Source organism: Lepidochelys kempii, chromosome 4, assembly GCF_965140265.1.
Source record: "Lepidochelys kempii isolate rLepKem1 chromosome 4, rLepKem1.hap2, whole genome shotgun sequence".
NCBI lineage: Eukaryota > Metazoa > Chordata > Testudines > Cheloniidae > Lepidochelys > Lepidochelys kempii.
Genome location: NC_133259.1, coordinates 34,724,846 through 34,743,699, shown reverse-complemented (window position 1 = coordinate 34,743,699; position 18,854 = coordinate 34,724,846). Strand labels below are relative to the sequence as shown.

The window sequence follows — 18,854 nt, the reverse complement described above, 5'->3', positions numbered from 1 at the left end:
TAAATATTACCATTTTTGATTACAACTGCCATACACTTTGTTGAGACAAATAGAGTGCTCTTTGTGTAATAAAGGCAGTGAAAAAAAAATCCTATCTTGTACAGTTCTGAGCTGAAGCAGCATAAATGCCCTGTTATATATTTTAAAATGAAAGGAATAAAAGCTGTTATTTTCATTTAGTTTATCTCTGGAGCTGATGGAATTTCATTTAAATAAAATTTGATGAGTGGGTGGAAAACGTGGTTGAGTTTGACACCCGTAGGAAGGAGGAGGAATTCACGAGGGGTCAAAGACTCCTCAGAGTTGATACAATCTACAGGGGGCTTATTACTTACTGTAGATCACATGGTACAGCGTCCCACAAACCATGCACTTTGAAACGTGATTACTCTGGTCTTACTCAACTGAAGATGAACAATAATGGATATTCATTCTGTGCCTTTCTGTACAACATTGAATGTGTTCATTGACTAAACAGTGGAAACTGATGACATCTGAACATGGGGAAGCAAATCTGATACTCAAAGGTCCTTAATTTACAGAAGTGGGGAAAGACTGTACTGTATCTGACTCAAACCAGGGAGGCAAACCTACCTTGAGAAGCCTCCACAGTGCTCAAACAGAGGAACATTTTAAAATTTGATTGCATGTACAGCAGACAAAAAGTACATCTGAGACTAAATTTGTGTCTGATGGAATGGAAATTGGCCAAGATTCCAATCAACTTCTTCAGTATTCTAGAGAAATGTAGCGATTTCCCAAACATTGCCTGGAAGGACTTAATCCTGTGAATGGGAGTGTGATTCTTGTAAAACCATTTTAAGGCCTCAATTCAGAAAGGTACATATGCCTGTGGCTAACTTTAAAGCACATGCAGTACTGCTCACTGACTTCATGGATTTTACTTTAGGCACAGGTTTAAATATCTTGCTGAGTGAAAAGAGAGCAGGTGGAGCTTATAGAACAGTGGATTTCAAACTGCGGGTCATGACCCAGTACTGGGTCATGGAATGTAAGGCCCTGAGTCGCGGTGGCTGTGGTCAGCACCGCTGACCGGGCCGTTAAAAGTCCCGTCGGCAGTGCTGCCCGGCTAAGGCAGGTTCCTGCCTGTTCTGACACCGCGCTGCACCCCGGAAGTGGCCAGGAGCAGGTCCGTCTCCTAGGCGGGGGAGCTACGGGGGTCTGCGCGCTGCGCCCACCTGAACACTGGCTCTGCACTACCATAGGCTGGTTCCCGGTCAATGGGACCTTAGGGGAGTGGTGCTTGCGCGCCTCCACCTCGGAGCCAGACCTCCTGCTGGCCGCTTCCGGGGCACAGCACGGTTTGCGGTGCCGGGACATGGAGGAAGCCTGCCTTAGCACCCCTGCTGTGCAGCTGACTGGGAGCTGTCTGAGGTAAGCCTGCGCCACAATCCTCTACCCAGCCCTGAGCCCCCCCAAACCCGGAGCCCCTTCCTGCACCCCAAACCCCTCATCCCCAGCCCCACCCCAGAGCCTGCACCCCCCCAGCCTAGAGCCCTGACCCCCTCCTGCATCCCTACCCCAGCCCTGAGCCGCACACACACACACCAAACCCCTAATCCCCAGCTCTGTTGGGTCACGGGCATCAACAATTTTCTTCAACTGGGTCGCCAGAAAAAAAGTTTGAAAACCCCTGTTTAAGAAGGCCTATACGTCAAACAATTGTGACTCATTGTTCACACACTAACAACTTCCACATCTGGGCTTGCTGTTGATGCCATAACCCTAGTGCAGCTCTAGACCTGGATCTCTCAAATACAGTGTCTAATCTGCAATGCTGACTATTGAATGAAGTCTTTAATGTATGACCTTTAACATAACTAATGCTGCATACAGCTGTTGAGACACAAAATACAGCTGAAGAGGTCTCTCTTTTGGTCTCTAGTGAAAAGTGTTTATTCCCCATCCATTTGAGACTGAGCATTTTGGGTACTTACCTTTTTAAAGCTTTACTGCTGGGCTTTCATTGCAAGTGGGGCTGTCTACACTGGGGAAATGTCTCACCAGTTCTACCAACAGAGCCCTTGTCTAGACAAGGTTCCAGAAGCTTGACTCAATTTTACCATTGTTTTGCTTAGACTTGCTTGTCAGTAGATTCATTTAATTAAAATAGTAGTAGTACCTGGTCTGGCTACCAAATGTTTGTCTATATCATCCACCAATTTTAACACTGGTTCAGTAGAAAGGGTGTTAGATCCTGAGAGCTCTGTACGGCCCTCTGCTGGTGAAAAGCAGACATTTTGTTCTGCTCCCTTGTCATCCCCCCTTTCCCTAGCCATGTGCTATATATATATATGCCTTTATACTGCGGGATGGAAGCAAGGATGGCTCTATTAGCTCTATTCATACAAATATTTCTATTGAACCTGATGGGACAAGTTGCATGAGTGAAGTTACTCACAAGAATTTGAAGGACCGGGCTCATAGATTAAAAAGTCTTCAGGGAAGGAACTGTATCTTCCTAGATGTGTGTCTGGGCCTCAAAGGCGTGGGAACTAGGGATGCAGGGGGATGCTGCTGGCCCCGGGCCTGTGTCCCGGCTGCCAGCCTCAACTCTGGGCGGGGGGGACGGGGGAGGCGGCGGTGGACAAAGGTAAGGGGGCTGGCTTTCAACACCCTCACTATTAAAAATGTTCCACTGCTGGGCCTACCAGATTTTGATTCAGTGCCACTGTAATATAAATATCAGATAATAATAAACACCATATGTTAATAAAAAATATAGATTCTTTTGAAGATTCTGTTTATAGTTATTCAGAAGGATGAATCTGATCAGGAAAGTATTTCATCTCGGTGACACTGAACAGCTGCTAAAATCATGTCTCTGTTGTATCTGCAATGCAGCAAAATCTGCAGATAGGCAGATACTCTAGCTGAATTAATTTAGAATGAGTTAATGTGCAATTGCTTTGTTTGCAAATGGAAGGATGTGTTACTGCGGTTCATTTTCATGTAAGCTTCACTCAGTTTGTTGACTGTGTCTCATGTTGGGATTTACATACAGGACCACTTCCAGGTCATTATACAAGTTCTCCCTCTCCGATTTCTGATTCTTTGGAGCTTGCTGGAAGTAACATATTATTTTATAAATTATAAACCAAGTACAGAAGCAACCTCTTTCCCCTGGTGGGTTTTCCCTGGATGAATCTTCAATTAACTGTTTAAACAAAAGACTTTTGGCTGCCCAGTCGAGGAGCACCTATCAGGCAAAACCATGGTGAGGTTTTCAAAGGGGTTCATTGATACTGCAACTCTGCACCCACTGAAACCTACAATAAAATTCCCATTTAATTCAGCAAGTACAACATTGAAAATCCCACATATGTCTGTAAAAAAAACATCTTCAGGCATAAAAGATCATATGAATGCAGTTGGGCCAATTATAAAATCTCCTCTCACATCCCAGTTAGATGGATGCACTCTGGGTCTAATCATTCATGCTATAGCAATGTTCTTAAGAGCGTCCATACTTTTAAACATTTGAGTAGTCTCATTGACTTCAATGGGTAAAATTACACATATGCTTAAGTACCTTGCTGAACTGTGGCTATCTTTTGCCACTAAACAGTTTAAAATAATCAGTTTATTCTGCTATATAGAAGATCATGGTTAAACTAAACTAAACTAAACCCCTTCCAAAAGAGATGTTAGATATAAGTGAGAAATGCATGGAAGAAAAAAGGACCAGATTTAAAGGGTTCCGTTTAACAGAGATGTTTTGCTGTGTGTGTACCTGGCAGACACATTTGTTGTGAAGGAAACACATTCATTGACAAACGTTAATGGTGTTGTTCCTGTAATATCTTCCCATTGAGCAGGGGTAGTTCCACCTGAAAGAATAAATAAATAAATAAATAAATAAAAATAATAGTTTAAAAACAAGCAAAATCCCAGCCCTCTTTTTTGTAGGAAATTTGTAGCATGTTTCAAATTGTTGTAAACAATAGGCCCAGTTTTTCCTTCAGTTACACCTGATGTTACGCCACTGATGTTAACAGGATTGCATGGATTTAGCCAAGGAGAGAGTTTGCCCAAATAAACCAATATTCATTTTCTCAAACGATGAGTGCTGAAGCACAGCTCTGGAAACAATCTTTTCAAACTGCATCTGAAACTGTATGGGACTTACAGCTAAATGCAAACCTCTGACATAGTAAAGCAAAAAGATGAGGCTAAAATTTTCTGTACAGTAACTCCTCGCTTAACGTTGTAGTTATGTTCCTGAAAAATGCGACCTTAAGTGAAACGATGTTAAGCGAATCCAATTTCCCCATAAGAATTAATGTAAATAGGGGGGGTTAGGTTCCAGAGAATTTGTTTTCACCAAACAAAAAACTAGATTATATATATGCATGTGTATATATATACACACACACACACACACAGAGTATAAGTTTTAAACAAACAATTTAATACTGTACACAGCAATGATGACTGTGAAGCTTGGTTGAGGTGGTGAAGTTAGAGGGCGTAAGATATTTCCCAGGGAATGCCTTATGGCTAAATGATGAACTAGCATTCGGCTGAGCCCTCAAGGGTTAACACATTGTTGTTAATGTAGCCTCACACTCTACAAGGCAGCACGAATGGAGGGAGGAGAGACAGCATGGCAGACAGAGACACACACCCTTTGTGTGGGAGAGAGAGAGAGACACGCATTGCCCCTTTAAGTATGCTGACATCACTCTAAGTACATTGCCTTTTGAAGTATATCAGGAAGTTGAGACAGCAGCTGCGGCCAGCAAGCTCTCTCCCTCCTGAGCCCTGTCATGTCCCCATCCTGCTCTATATGGAGAAGGGGTAAGCGGGGGACAGGAGCGGGGGGAGGGGGGACACCGTAACATTAGTTCCCCTCTGTCCCCCCGTCCTGCACAGCAAGCAGGAGTCTCCCGGGAGCAGCTCCAAGGCACAGGGCAGGAGCAGCACATGGCAGTGGGCTGAGGGACAGCTGAACTGCCGACAATTGATAGCATGATGGGCAGCTGCCGCACAGGGAACTTAGGGGAGCAGGAAGCTGATAGGGCAGCTGCTCGCCCCCCCTGGTTCCAAGCCCCCACCAGCTAGCTCCAGTGGGCTGCTCCTCCTGCAAGCAGTGGACAAAGCAGGCGGCTGCCAAACAATGTTATAAGGGAGCATTGTGCAACTTTAAACGAGCATGTTCCCTAATTGATCAGCAACATACCAACGAAACAACGTTAACCAGGGCAACTTTAAGTGAGGAGTTACTCTATGTCATAACTAAACATAACGGGGGCATGGATCAGCATTCATGTCACACTTCCTGTCAGTACCCAGCCCAAGCCAGGAAAGCTAATGATCTAACCAGCAGACCAAATTCAGTAATGAATCCTGATCACGTGCCACCTGAGGCATGTTGTGCAAATGCTAAGAAGGAGAAAAACATAACTTCTGCTCATTCCAGATTCTTTACCCATATAGTGGGAAATTATCCCAGTAACAACTCTGCTGAAGTTGTACTTGGGAGGAAGAAATTATCATAATAAATTTGTGATTTCTAGTGTATAGAACTTCCTTTTCCAATTATTCTGATTAGACTCAAGTTAAAGTTTTGCTATTTATTTCAGCAGAATTAATTCTGCAGAAGAATATTTTGCACATATAGAAAAATCTGTCGTATTATATTTTATATGCCAGTTGGGGAACCCCTCACTCATATTAATGAGCAGTTACTCATAACTGATTTCAATAGGACGAGCTGACCAAAGAAAATCAGGGGTTCCAAATTTGGCCCTAAACTCTCTGGGACATTGATTGTGTTTCCTTATGTGTCATGAATGTTTGGACATCATTGACCAGAATATGGTGCTCCATAAACAGAACCAATGAAGAAAATGCTAAGAAGTGAAAAGCATGGGGCTATACAGCATGGAGAAAAATATACAATATTGCTGCTGTTCTCCCAAGTGGTGAAATATCAGTTCCACTCCAGTGGAATGAATGCAGTTTATTTTCATATCACAGCCCCCAGTAAAGATTTTACAGAGATTTATGTCAATGTAATCTTTTAATACATTTGACCAACAACACTTTGTGATCTCAAGAGTCTGCATCACATACAAAACTCTAGTGCACTAAGCCTACCTGTTATGCTGCACAGTAATCTTAAAGTGGGTGTTTCTCCCCCATAACCATTCATCATCCCATCACTCGAGGCTTTGGGGACAGGAATAGTCATTGTGATTGGCTTGTGGAATTTCCTCCTTCTTGGCTCCAGGGTGACTATAGGACTGAAGGTTGCCTTGTTCCCTAAAATCTTCCTTACAAGTTCATTGTGCATAGGTTGGGCCTTTCCAAAGTAACAAGACAAAAATGAATAAACAATATGGAAATGTAGCTTAATGAAGATGTAAATGAATGTATCTGACCCCTGCCAGTGTTATATAGCAAGTCGTAATTAAATCCCACAACTCCTTTGTGAACTACGTTAGCATTACCATTGTAGCACAGAGAGGTTAAGTGACTTGCCCAATATCCGACAGTCAGTCACTTACAGAGTCATGAATAAAACTCAAGAAATCTGACTCTCACTATCTTGCTCTAGCTTCTAGACCTGACTCTCTCTCCCACAATTTTTATTTTGCTGTAGTGGCATTTTAGATAGCAGTGGGCAAATGGTGAGCTGATGTAATTGTTCAGCTGTCTGCTGACTATGCAATATAGAAAATGTATTGTTTTACCAGGGTCATGGCTCAAATGAAAAGCCAATGAGGAAGGTGTAATAAGCCTTGTCACTGCTTCTCTGTACCTGGAGGCCAACACGAATTCGCTTGGTTAGTGCGCCCTCTGGAAAGACTGCCTGCACTTGTGGTACTACAGTGCTGCTAAGCACACCTCCCTCAGGTCCAATGAGGTTGCTGTCCTGTTTGATCCGGGACACCACTGCAAAGTACTGTGGGAAATCCCTGGTGATGATACGGCAGATACGCTTCTTCTCAAGCTCCTCTGGAGTGTCAAGTACTAAGTGAAAAATGAGTCAGGTTCACACAACGAGAATTTCATAGAGCCAACACAGCAATTTCCAGACAAGAAAAGCTATACATACATAGCAAATAAAGGTGAAAAGCTTTAAAGACCTTTGAAATTTAAAGCAAAAACAGTAAAAGTCAGAATTCTGAAGGGAGTGGGGAATTAGAGATAGCCCAAAACACCTAATTCAGAACAAGATCTTTACTTTCCTGTAATGTGGGGGACATATAAATCAAGAACTTTGATTTGAGCTGATCTTTACACTATGTACCTACTTGAAGGCCAAGGATAACATCAACAGCACAAAGCTCCAATCAGTGAGTTACTTAAGTATGTGATTTAAGCACATAGGCAGTCCCATTCAGTTCAATAGTATTACTCACAAGCTTAATGTTAGGCACATGCTCAAGTACCACACTGAATGAAGATCTAAGTATAGCCTTTCTAAAAACTAAAATGCATCCTTCAGGTACATCCTCAACTACAGCACAAAGCCCATCTCCCTGCCGTAGATCATGGTCAGTGCCACTATGGAGTTATTACTATCCCCTCAAGTTGCAATAGTATCTGTGATTACTCAGCCCCTCCAAACAAGCAGCCTTCCATAAAGGTAATAAAATACAGCATGGTGAGATATTTGCGAAGGAAGCTCTTAGTTTAGTATTGTGAAAAGGGCATGGGAATTCATGTACCAAAAGGGAGTTAAACACTAAGAAGTTTTATATATGGAGGTTACTTACTGTCACTGGAAGTTTTTCGAGATGTGTGGTCCCTATGTGTATTCCACATGTGGGTATGCATGCACCCGAATCCAGAAATTCTTACAAGTAGTGTCCATTGGCCACCACATATGCAGTAGGTGTCTCCTCATGCTTGTGACTGAAGATATAAGAGCCAGCGCAGGCTGAAATCTCTCCAGTCCCTCTTCTTACCACAAATCCAACAGGTTTCGAAGCAGCGGGACAGAGGGTGGGAAGTGGAATCCAGAGATAGAGACCACACATCTCAAAGAACCTCCAGTTACAGGAAGTAACCTCCATTTCTTCTTCAAGTGCTGATTCTTATGTCCATTCCACATTGGGGTTATTGGCAAGCAGCGCTCAGACTGGAGGTGGGAGTGAGCCAGGAAGCCGGAGGCAAAGATGCTTGTGGTACTGCAGATACCATTGCTGCATCCACAGCAGAAGCGTGAACTGAGAAAGAGGGTCTGAAGAGGCATCGGCCCACACTGGCTCTTATTCCATCGGTTGGGAGCATGAGGAGACCTACTGCGCATATGTGGTGGCCAACCTCTGGACTCAGGCGCATGGCACACATGTATTCACGTGCACACATGTAGAATACACTTAAGGACCAGCACCCAAAGAAGAACTGCTCTTTACCAGATAATACCAGACATATTTTGCCTCTTTGATGCTTGTAAATGTGCTAGGATGTCAGCACACATATACCCCCAGCACTGCCATGTATACTAAGCATGTTATGATGTTCCACTGTGACTCCTGTGAAACATCAGCAGAATGTGGCAACATGGCCTCTGGAGAGAAGGTCAGTAGTGAGGCAGTCAATCAGAGAGGAGATAAACTAGGTCTTCCCCAGATACAGAAATAATACAAAGGATCATTTTAATTCCTCTGTTTTCTTCTTCAACCCCCACCTCACCCTTGTCCCAGCACTGAGTACCTTCATCCATTCCATTGAGGATTTCATTCAGTTCATCCTCGGTATATTCACAGAAATGCTCCTTCCAGCTGTCCCCATTCTCACTGCGCAGGATTACCAGCTCTCTCTCTTTCCCACGCAGAGCTGCAAAATGGGGGATCTCCACGATCACAGGCCTGACACAGCAACACAGCACATTAAATGTATATGGGTGAGAAAGGAAGAAACAGAAGTAACAGCAATCCATTCAGTCTGTTACAAAGTAACCTGGAATTCTACCCACTTCTCCAGCATAGTTGGGTGCAATCCTGAACAGCATATCAGTGGGTCACTAGAGCATCTTCGCTTTTTATAAGGACTCAGTATGTACGGTAGGACAGTTTAGATGTGCATACATCTCTTTACACACTGAAGGTACACACTGACAGCACTCAGTAAGGAAGCAGTAGTTTGAACAGAGATTTTAGAGTGTTGTTACAAACTGATAAAATTACTAAAACTCGTGCTCATTTTAGCTGTCGCCACCATGTGTGTTAACCTGTCCAATCTCATTTCAAAGAGAATCCACTGCAGTATATACAGACAGTGGGACAAATTCTAATCTGGTATACTAGTGAAAATCAGAATAATGTCACTGAAGTCAATGGGCTTGATTAATCTCTCACTTATGCTGATTTTACATCAACATTAATCTGGATTTCTACTAGTGTAGAGGAGATAAGAATTTGTTTCATTATGAACACACGTAAATATATATGTGTGTGTGTGTGTATATATATACACACACTCATAACTCTGGTATTTTCTACACTCTGTAAGAAAATATAAATATGCACTATACATATACCTCACGAGTGCATAATGATATAGGCCATCATGTACTTGATAAGTGTCATGCTTATTCATACTATGTTATATTATATCCAACATATAACATTATTATTGGTTTGGTAGCAATGGGTGCAAAATAGACACACGCACAGAAGATTCTTTTTAGTTCCAATCCAGGTTGCTTTGCTACAGACATCAAGCACAAAACAGCTGGCACATTTTACAGCTAGGAAGATCTCATGCTAAAACAAAAATGAAGGTCACAGAACTTTACAAAAAAGATATAAACATACCACCAAAACAAAAACCACATACCACAAGGATTGGAAAATGGTCCACTAAAGGTTAGATATACAAAATTTCAAATCATAGAAAGGGACAATGTCATGGGCACAATGACATAAAAAAATAAATCATATTGCAGGAGAAGGAGAAGAAAGGGGAGGCCAGCATCCATCAATTTGTTTTAAGTCTCTCCTACCCAAGGAATTTGGTCCCAGGAGGCCCCAGCTGAAGGATTCGGCTGACCAAGCTTTCTCCCTCATTAAGTGGGGGAGGAGCCGTAGGCAGATGAAGTTTACTGAGTACATCCAAAGCAGCAGTGAAAGAAAGAACATAAATAAGCTTTATGTATGTTTTTTTCAGAACCCCAGTGCCACTGTCTGGTCAACAGAGTAGAATTAGGTGAAACACTGAATAAGGTTCTGCCCTAGTTGTGTCCCACTGCTGATAGAAATTAATGAAATGCTTCCATTAATGTTAATGGAAGTTTTGTCATTGAACTTAATGGGAGCAGAATCCGGCTCTTAGAATGGATGTGTCAGTGTAGTACAGTAATATTTGTGTTGGCAGGTACAGTACACAATACCTGATTTCACTGCCAGGACGCCACCCAGAAAAATGCCCATTAGTAGGGGATAAACCTATCAGGAGCGACACAAAAACTCTGACTAACGTATGCATGTGTGTTATTCAGATGAATTTTTATTGAGATTCCTCATTGGATGGAGGGACCATTTAAAAAAATAAAAGGTACTGCATGTTAGTGTGAATGTGGGGAAGGAGAGAAGATTAGAGAAATAATTATTGTGACAGCAGAGGTATTCTGCTGGTATTTTAAATTTGGTTTTTGATAAGAACTGACCTAGATTAGAAGAGAATATCAAATTAGTATTTTGTTTGGCAGCTTTTCTGCTGATGCATCTGAAACCTAGGAGCACCCTATTTGTCACAGAAGAGGACTGGCCTCTAGCTTTATGTTCCCAGTGTTTCATAACCCTTCCTGATCCATTATTAAAGAACAGCATCAATAAAATATTGGGAACAAGCATGGATACTTTCCCCTCTCATACTTGATTCAATGTATTTTTAAAAAACATCAAACCACCTCTCACTCTTCCTCAAGCTCATTCCTCCAGATATAATTTCAGAAGGTGGCTCTGCTGATTACCTTTACATGACAGGACTTAACTACAATTGAATTGTCTCAAAATGGATTTAAACTGTTGCCTTTCATAACTTCATTCGTCAGTTTCCAACTGAAGCCATTCACTCTATTGGAGGGGTTCCTTCAATCATCCATTTTTGGATGCTACAGTTGATAAGGAGAGTAGCTGGTAAAACAAACAAAAGTGTGGAGAACGGCTGGTTTCAGCAGAAAATTGCTAAAACAAGCACAGCAGTAGTTGCAGTTCTGATCTTTCTATTGGGTATTGCAACATAGGACAAAATAAACTGCTAAAGAATTCCTGAGTTGTCCTATTGTTTGAACTTGCAATTTTAACCCCAGAAAAATCAAAAGCTTGTGCTTCCCAGATAGTCCAAATTATTGACAGCAGGCCTATAGACAAAACACAAGTTTCTACTATAAGTAGCTTTAACTTGTGCTGTATCTGTAGCAGGCTTTAAATTTGGTTTTAGATCAGTGCTGTGCTATTTGTTATTCATGCCTTAACTGTGGATGATATAAATAGAGTATGAATTGCCTAACACTGACAGCAATGCGATTTCCATTTTACTAGCACGGCACTGATTAATAAACTTATTCGAGGAAGCACACTAAACCTTAGTGTTAGTGGTTAAAAAAATCAGTGTTTTCAAATGAAAAGGCATACAAGCTAAGTGAATTGCTGACAAACTAATCGCTGATTTGCACTAGGGGCCCTATAATGTTATGATCAATATGTAACAGTATACTAAACAGACATTTTCCATTTAAATCTTGAAGCAGGGGCTACCCCAGTGCAATCTGCAAACAGATGGAGCTATACCTATCATTTTCATTTCGGTCAAACAGAAAGTCTTACCCAAGAAACTGAGCACCAGAAGGTCCAACTTCAATCAGGCGGCTGGCCAGACCTTCTCCTTCCACCATCGGCGGCATGGTGGCCAGTCTATGACGTTTGACCAATCTGCAGGTTACTCGTGTTGGGGCAGTGCATTTCCGAGGAGGAATAATGATCCTTAACCCGTTGTGTCTGCAACCTCGCATGGCACCACCACGGGCATCCACCATGAAGCTAACCAGGAAGCTGAAAATAAATTTATATTAGATATGACTGGAAAGTGTATTAGCCAAAGCAAAATCACTTCAGTTCTGTTCCAAATGGTTTTCTTCCAAAATGTAACAAACTATATATCTAGGGCACTTTCTTAATCCGTACAGTTAAAAAAACCAACTCCCCTTTTGTATATGTAGCACTAATTCATGCTAACATCCCTGATGGCTTGCACTAAAAATATTTATCTTAAGAGCTTTTCATAGCAACACTCTTATTTTGCAATGCAACTGCTGGAAGAAATATACCATATATAAAATATAGCGTCATGACCAAGTGTCTTTATTTTATACATATATATATCGATATACACATTTTCATATTATATATTTTTCCGCAATGCTATCTGGCATATTTCTACCACTAGTGTCATTGCAATGTAAGATGGGCATGATACACACACATGTATAGTATACAATTTTAATATATATTATTAAAGGAAAATGGCTTACTAATGCAATAATATAAAGGCAATTCTGATTTTTTGAAAGATCAGTATAATTTTTTTAGTAGTCTGATGTAACTAAAACTCCTAAAATTATGTAATTCACAGATTATGAGTCAAATTTTGTTCTGGAGTAAGCAGTTACAACTCCTATTAAAACCAGTGGGAGTTGTAGCTCTTTATATCAAGTATGAATGTCTCCCTCTTTAACATTTAGCATTTCTTAAAAACTTTTCACTATATGATATCATGACAAACTGACTAGAGAGAAGAAAAATAATCTTCAAGATTTCAATTCACTTTTTTTTAAAAAGTGACTATATTGACTTTTAACAAGATAAACACTACTTCTTACTACATTTCAGATGCCCACTTTTCTCCTTACCCTTTCCAAAGACAAAACAGGACAGGAGAAAATAAGGATGGGATTCTTCTACTAAAATCATTTCCTTATACAGAGAGAATGGCATATAATCGAATGTGAGATGGGCTTGTTGTCAATTAGGATACTGTCCCAGTGTGCCTCTGTTATATAAGGATAAGACAACTACAGAAAGATGTGGAGATGTGAGCAGGTGGTAACCATTCTGTAATGGGTTTATTTATAAATTTCTGCTTTTTCTCTCTTACTATATATACACAATGTTAATACGTCTCTGTAGGACACCCTACAGTGGCAGGAAGACATCTGTGGCAAGGAGGTCCCTCATGGCTTGAGATAAATTGCCTTTATTTTTTTCCTTTCTCCTACCTATAGCCCACTTTGTTCAGTCATGACTAGACAATGTGCTGATTTTGATAGTTGTGCTGCGATCTGGGACACAGCTTAATTAAAGCCATTTCTGTGAAACATACAAAACCCTAGAAAAAATGGCTACTTTAAATTTTATATTGTTTAGTTTCATGACTTATCATCATCACTGCCCTGGGGGTGGAGAGGCCGGCTTGCTGCAGCGAGAGTAGGGAAAGTACATGAGGCAGGATAATACCAGACCTACTTTTAGGACTACACTAGTCATCAGACAGGGATTCACACAAATACTAACATCTGCACGGAGAGACCTGCAATAAAAAAATCTTACCACATGAGAGACAAATACAGATATTTTTCACTCTCTGGGGTCACTCGGTATTACAAATATTTGAATCCATTCATTATCAAAACATTTACAATTCATTCCACATGCTGTTAAAACAGAACACCCAACACTCCGTGCAAGTCACGTCATAAAAATGAATGAGAGGAAGGAGCCACAACCTGCCAATCTAAAGCACGCCATGCACCATGGATGCCATATGAAGAGACTTCCCACTCCTTCCCACACATGCAGTCTCCTAGTCTACCACCATTCATATACCTCTAGATTTTGTTTAGTGTAATACCCTATGGAGTACAACTATTATCTCATTCCTCAGGGGACTGATGGTTTCTGTGGTTTTAACAAAAAACAAACAAAAATGAACAAGTATTTACAGCTTTAATTCCTTAGGGTTCATTTTTGAAGAAAGGACTCTACCTATCTTAATCCATTCTAGATATAGTTTAGTGTTATATATATATATTTATGAATAGGGATGAAAGAGGAAATCAAGGATGCTAGTTGCTCAACTTTTACAATAATGCTATGTGATTGTCTTTCCAAGATAAAACAAAGTCATTATCTAGATGCAGTTTTTGTGTCACCTTTATAATAAATGAATGAAAATGTTTGTGACTTTTGTCTCTGAGAATCAGCCTAAAATTCAATGATGAAGAATGCTTTAGAAATGTATTTAACAACAGCCTAAGTTCTGGGACGGCATAAGGAGTTCACAATCTGGTGTTAATATTGTGAACAACTACAGAAACTGCTACCACTGTTATTAGAGCTGGCTGAATTATTTGGTGCAAATAATTTACTGAATTAATTTTGGCATTTTTTTTCAAGTGAACTAATCATTAATACAATTTTTTTCATTATTCAACAAGTGCTCAAGATGGTCAACTAATAGTAAATGATAATGGAGTCAACAATTTTTTTCCTTTCATTCAGGGAATACTTTATTCCCAATGAAAATCTTTTTCTTAGAAATTAAGCAATTCATCGCACATTGTGTGTCAACATCACTGTGCACACTGGGGCTGCTACTGAAATACAAATAAATAGATAATAATATCCATAAATAATAATTCAACATCCCTAATAATGCATATGGCATAGTACCCAATCAAGGAATCCCTGCTACAATAGCAATACTGGCCTCTGCTATTTTCACAGGTGGTACTTTCTTTTTAAGTGAAGCTTTCTAAGGAGTGAAAGTTTTCAGATAAGCTAAAAAATGAGAAATGAACTGAAATTATGATGCTTTCCCATGAAACAGACAGCCTGTATACCTGTGAAGTAGCCCTGGAAGAGGATATTTGTTTAGACAACAAATCAGTGGTGTAAAAGTGAAGTTAGAAATAGGACAAATATCTCTTTTTTCAACATTCTTATTTATACTGGAATTTTGCAGCATGTTCACAAGTAATATAGTAGCAGCCCCTGTGTTCCATCCACTGGAACATCCAAGATCTACTGAAGGTCAACTTACAATTCTAGTATGGTCTGTGTCTCTAATGAGCGTCACAGGTGCAAAATACTAGCTATTTAACTTCAACCCTTCTCAGCCAAAGACATAAAAGCATGAAGCAAACTAACTTGTCAGTCTTCCGTTTATTTAGGGTATCTAGCAGCTGGAATAAGCAAGAGAAAGATCCCAAATATTTATTAGTAAGGCCAGCTACTATCCTCAAAAACAGAAATAGGCCAAGAAAGGCACATTTGAGAGAGGATATAAAGATAACGAGAGTAAAAAAGCATCAGCGGACTAGGGACATTGACAATTCAGAAGTAATAGCTGATTTTGTTAATACAGCCATTAATAAAATGCTTAATCCTGCTTTCACTGACAGGGCCGGCCCACAACATTTTGGCACCTGAGGCGGGGAGCTCAAATGATGCCCCCATGCTCCCTCGCTTGGGCCAAAACTTTGAAAGGACTCAATTCTGCCTTCTTCCTGTTCTGCTTCTCTCATGGTACTGCTCTGCTACCTACCCCAATAAAGGAAAACGAACAACTTAAAACGCCTTGTTCAAAAACATTAAGTAACACTTAACTTTCAAACACCTGAACAGCAAATGTAACTTTTCTTGTCTGCGTAGTAAACACTGGCATTTTTATCTGTTTGAATGACCAAAGTGGTGCTTTCCGTGCCTTCTTGGTTGCAAAGATTTGAACTGCTTCCTGAAAGTCCACAGTCTGGTCCAGCTCATGCTCTACTGAGATGGTTGCAAGGCCGAACAGCCTCTCCTGTGTCACTGTGGAGCGTAGATGTGTTTTTATTAACTTCAGCTTGGAGAAGCTGCGTTCTCCACTGGCAACTGTTACAGGAACGTTAGAAGTATGTGCAGAGCAACAAAAGCATTTGGAAAGAGGGTGGTCACCTTATTTGTGCACATATATTCCAGAACAGCCTTTGGAGTTGATCCTGCTGAAATGTATCTTGAAAGGGCTTTCAGTTCATCACCTAAATCACTCGCATCAATATCGCGCATGTCATCATGTGTCAACACTGTCTCTAGTGCCCTGCATTGCTGGTGTAGGTCTTCTTCAGGTATAGCGAGGAGTTTTGGAATATCATACAACTTCCCAAATATACTGCTGTGTTCCTTGAGCTGCATGAAAAGTTCTTCAACTGACTGTATTGCACAACCTAGCACCTGGTTAAAGAATTCAACTTTGAATTGTTGTTTGGGGTCTCTTATGGGATTATCCCGTGCCTCGTAATCAAAATGTCTTCTTCTTCGGTGACTCTTGTATTCTTGAATGGGTGGGAAAACAGCCTCAGTGTGAAGTTCTTCTGCCAACTTCTGTGCACTCTTCAGAATGTTTTGAAATCCTTCGTCTGACCGGTAAGACTGTAGGTATGACTTTGCTTTGTCCAGTTGTTCCATTGCTCCAGACATATCAAGGTCAACACCTTGGAGTCTTTTGCTTACAACATTTATTTCAAACAGTATGTCATGCCACAACACTAAACCACACAGAAATTCGAAGTTATGTATGTTTCTGGTGATTCCATTTCCCTCTACCACTGTTCTCTCATGAACAGTTCCTGTCATAGCATTATCCTCCATAATGGCAACTCTGGCATCATCCATTCTTCCCAATTTGGTGTTGGATAGGCTTTTTCGCCTCCACTCGACTTTCCCATCGTGTGGCACTCAGTGGTTTCAGTGTCAGAGAGGATGTTCCCAAATGTTGCTTCAAAATTTGCCATCGATGAGTTGATGCAGAGAAAAATACATAGATGCTTTGAATTACATTAAAATATTTTAGCAGCCTCACTAGATGCTGATGCTGCATCACTGACCACCAAGTTTAATGAATGAGAACTGCATGGGACAAAAAAAGCTCGAGGGTTTAACTCTCGGATCCGTGTCGGCACTCCTCTGTTCTTTCCTCCCATGTTGGCACCATTATCATAGCCCTGACCTGTCATGTCAGCTATCGCAATTCCCATATCTTCCAGCTTTTTAAGAAGCACATTTGTCATACCAGCTCCTGTAGTATCATCAACATCTAGAAAATGCTCTCTGACAGTCACCATTGCAGGGACATTTTCACTAGGTTCTGTTGTTACAAAACGCACCATTGAAGTCATTTGATCCGTATGGCTGATGTCAGGTGTGCAGTCCAGAATAACAGAACATAAGAAAGGTCATACTGGGTCAGACCAAACGTCCATCCCGCCCAGTATCCTGTCTACCGACAGTGGCCAATACCAGGTGCCCCAGAGGGAGTGAATCTAACAGGTAATGATTTTGTGATCTCTCTCCTGCCATCCATCGCCACCCTCTGACAAACAGAGGCTAGGCACAACATTCCTTAGCTAATAGCGATTAATGGACTTAACCTCCATGAATTTATCCAGTTCTCTTTTAAACCCTGTTATAGTCCTAGCCTTCACAACCTCCTCAGGCAAGGAGTTCCACAGGTTGACTGTGCGCTGAGTGAAGAAGGACTTCCTTTTATTTGTTTTAAACCTGCTACCCATTAATTTCATTTGGTGGTCTCGAGGTCTTATATTATGGGAAAAAGTAAATAGCTTTTCCTTATTCATTTTCTCCACACCACTCATGATTTTATATACTGTTACCCGGGGTTCTTTCAACCCAAAGCTCTTGGTAACGTTTACTCTGTGCGAGGTGGTGTCAGGAAATAAATCAGGGGAGACATGGCCGTCCGACCAATAGCCGGCTGGTACAAACAGGACAATGCAAAAGTGCTTTCACTTAAAGCTAAACTTTACTTAGTCTCAAGCACTTACACACTTCCGCAAAAGGTTAGTAAAACACCCCCAACCTTTGATAATTACCAAAGCTGAGTGTGGCTCTCGAGTGGCACAGCGGCCAGCTTCCAGTGGCCAAATCTTTCATCTGCCAATGGGGACTGCAAGATGTATCCAGAGGGAGAGTCCAAAAAGAGTCCAACTACCTCAAACTTTTTCCCCTTATTTATACATTAGACATGCCCCTTAAAGAAAACTTGTTACAAGCAGTTTCAGTGGTCCAACAAAAGGTTCCTTCTGATTATTGATTAACCAGGTGTGGGTTTTTCCAGAGTTTGCAGCCTTGAGGCCCCCAATAGATATTCCTGGGGCACATCCTGCTCCTCTATGCATGTATCAGCCACTTCAACACAATTCTTATCAGGAAGGACACGGGGTCAAGCTGCCCTCTCTGTGGCACCTAAAGACCCCCCTCCCCTCCTGCCTTGGTTAAGCTAAGCCTGCTGACTTGGTCAATTTACAGCCTGCTGACTTGGCTGCTTTTAGCAATAAGCCATAGTGGTTTCAGGCACTTTACTGGTTTGTCAAAGTCTTCCCGTACAATACCTCTATCATATCCCCCCCTAGTCTCCTCTTTTCCAAGCTGAAAGGTCCTAGCCTCTTTAATCTCTCCTCATATGGGACCCATTCCAAACCCCTAATCATTTTAGTTGCCCTTTTCTGAACCTTTTCTAATACCAGTATATATCTCTTTTTTGAGATGAGGGGACCACATCTGTATGCAGTATTCAAGATGTGGGCATACCATGGATTTATATAAGGGCAATAAGATATTCTCCATCTTATTCTCTATCCCTTTTTTAATGATTCCAAAAATCTCATTTGCTTTTTTGACTGCTGCTGCATACTGCGTGGACGTCTTCAGAGAACTATCCACGATGACTCCAAGATCTTTTTCCTGATTAGTTGGAGCTAAATTAGCCCCCATCATATTGTATGTATAGTGGGGTTATTTTTTCCAGTGTGCATTACTTTA

General features: G+C 41.1%; 1 protein-coding gene across 28 annotated transcripts in view; it reads right to left on the bottom strand.

The window, feature by feature from the left end:
* Positions 1-18,854, bottom strand: part of ANK2 (ankyrin 2) — a 572,992-nt gene that overhangs the window by 45,792 nt on the left and 508,346 nt on the right. For 17 of the 28 annotated variants that reach the window (XR_012158530.1, XM_073340925.1, XM_073340929.1 and 14 more), the window contains 6 exons: positions 11,808-12,032; positions 9,983-10,081; positions 8,692-8,846; positions 6,788-6,999; positions 6,124-6,328; positions 3,755-3,851 (listed from right to left, as the gene is read on the bottom strand). Coding sequence is in view for 27 of the 28 variants with exons in the window: in XM_073340925.1 (XP_073197026.1) it covers positions 3,755-3,851; positions 6,124-6,328; positions 6,788-6,999; positions 8,692-8,846; positions 9,983-10,081; positions 11,808-12,032 (993 nt within the window). In the remaining variant the exon portion in view is untranslated. The remainder of the gene's footprint in view (positions 1-3,754; positions 3,852-6,123; positions 6,329-6,787; positions 7,000-8,691; positions 8,847-9,982; positions 10,082-11,807; positions 12,033-18,854) is intronic. The other 11 variants (XM_073340948.1, XM_073340943.1, XM_073340927.1 and 8 more) reach the window with 1 other exon arrangement.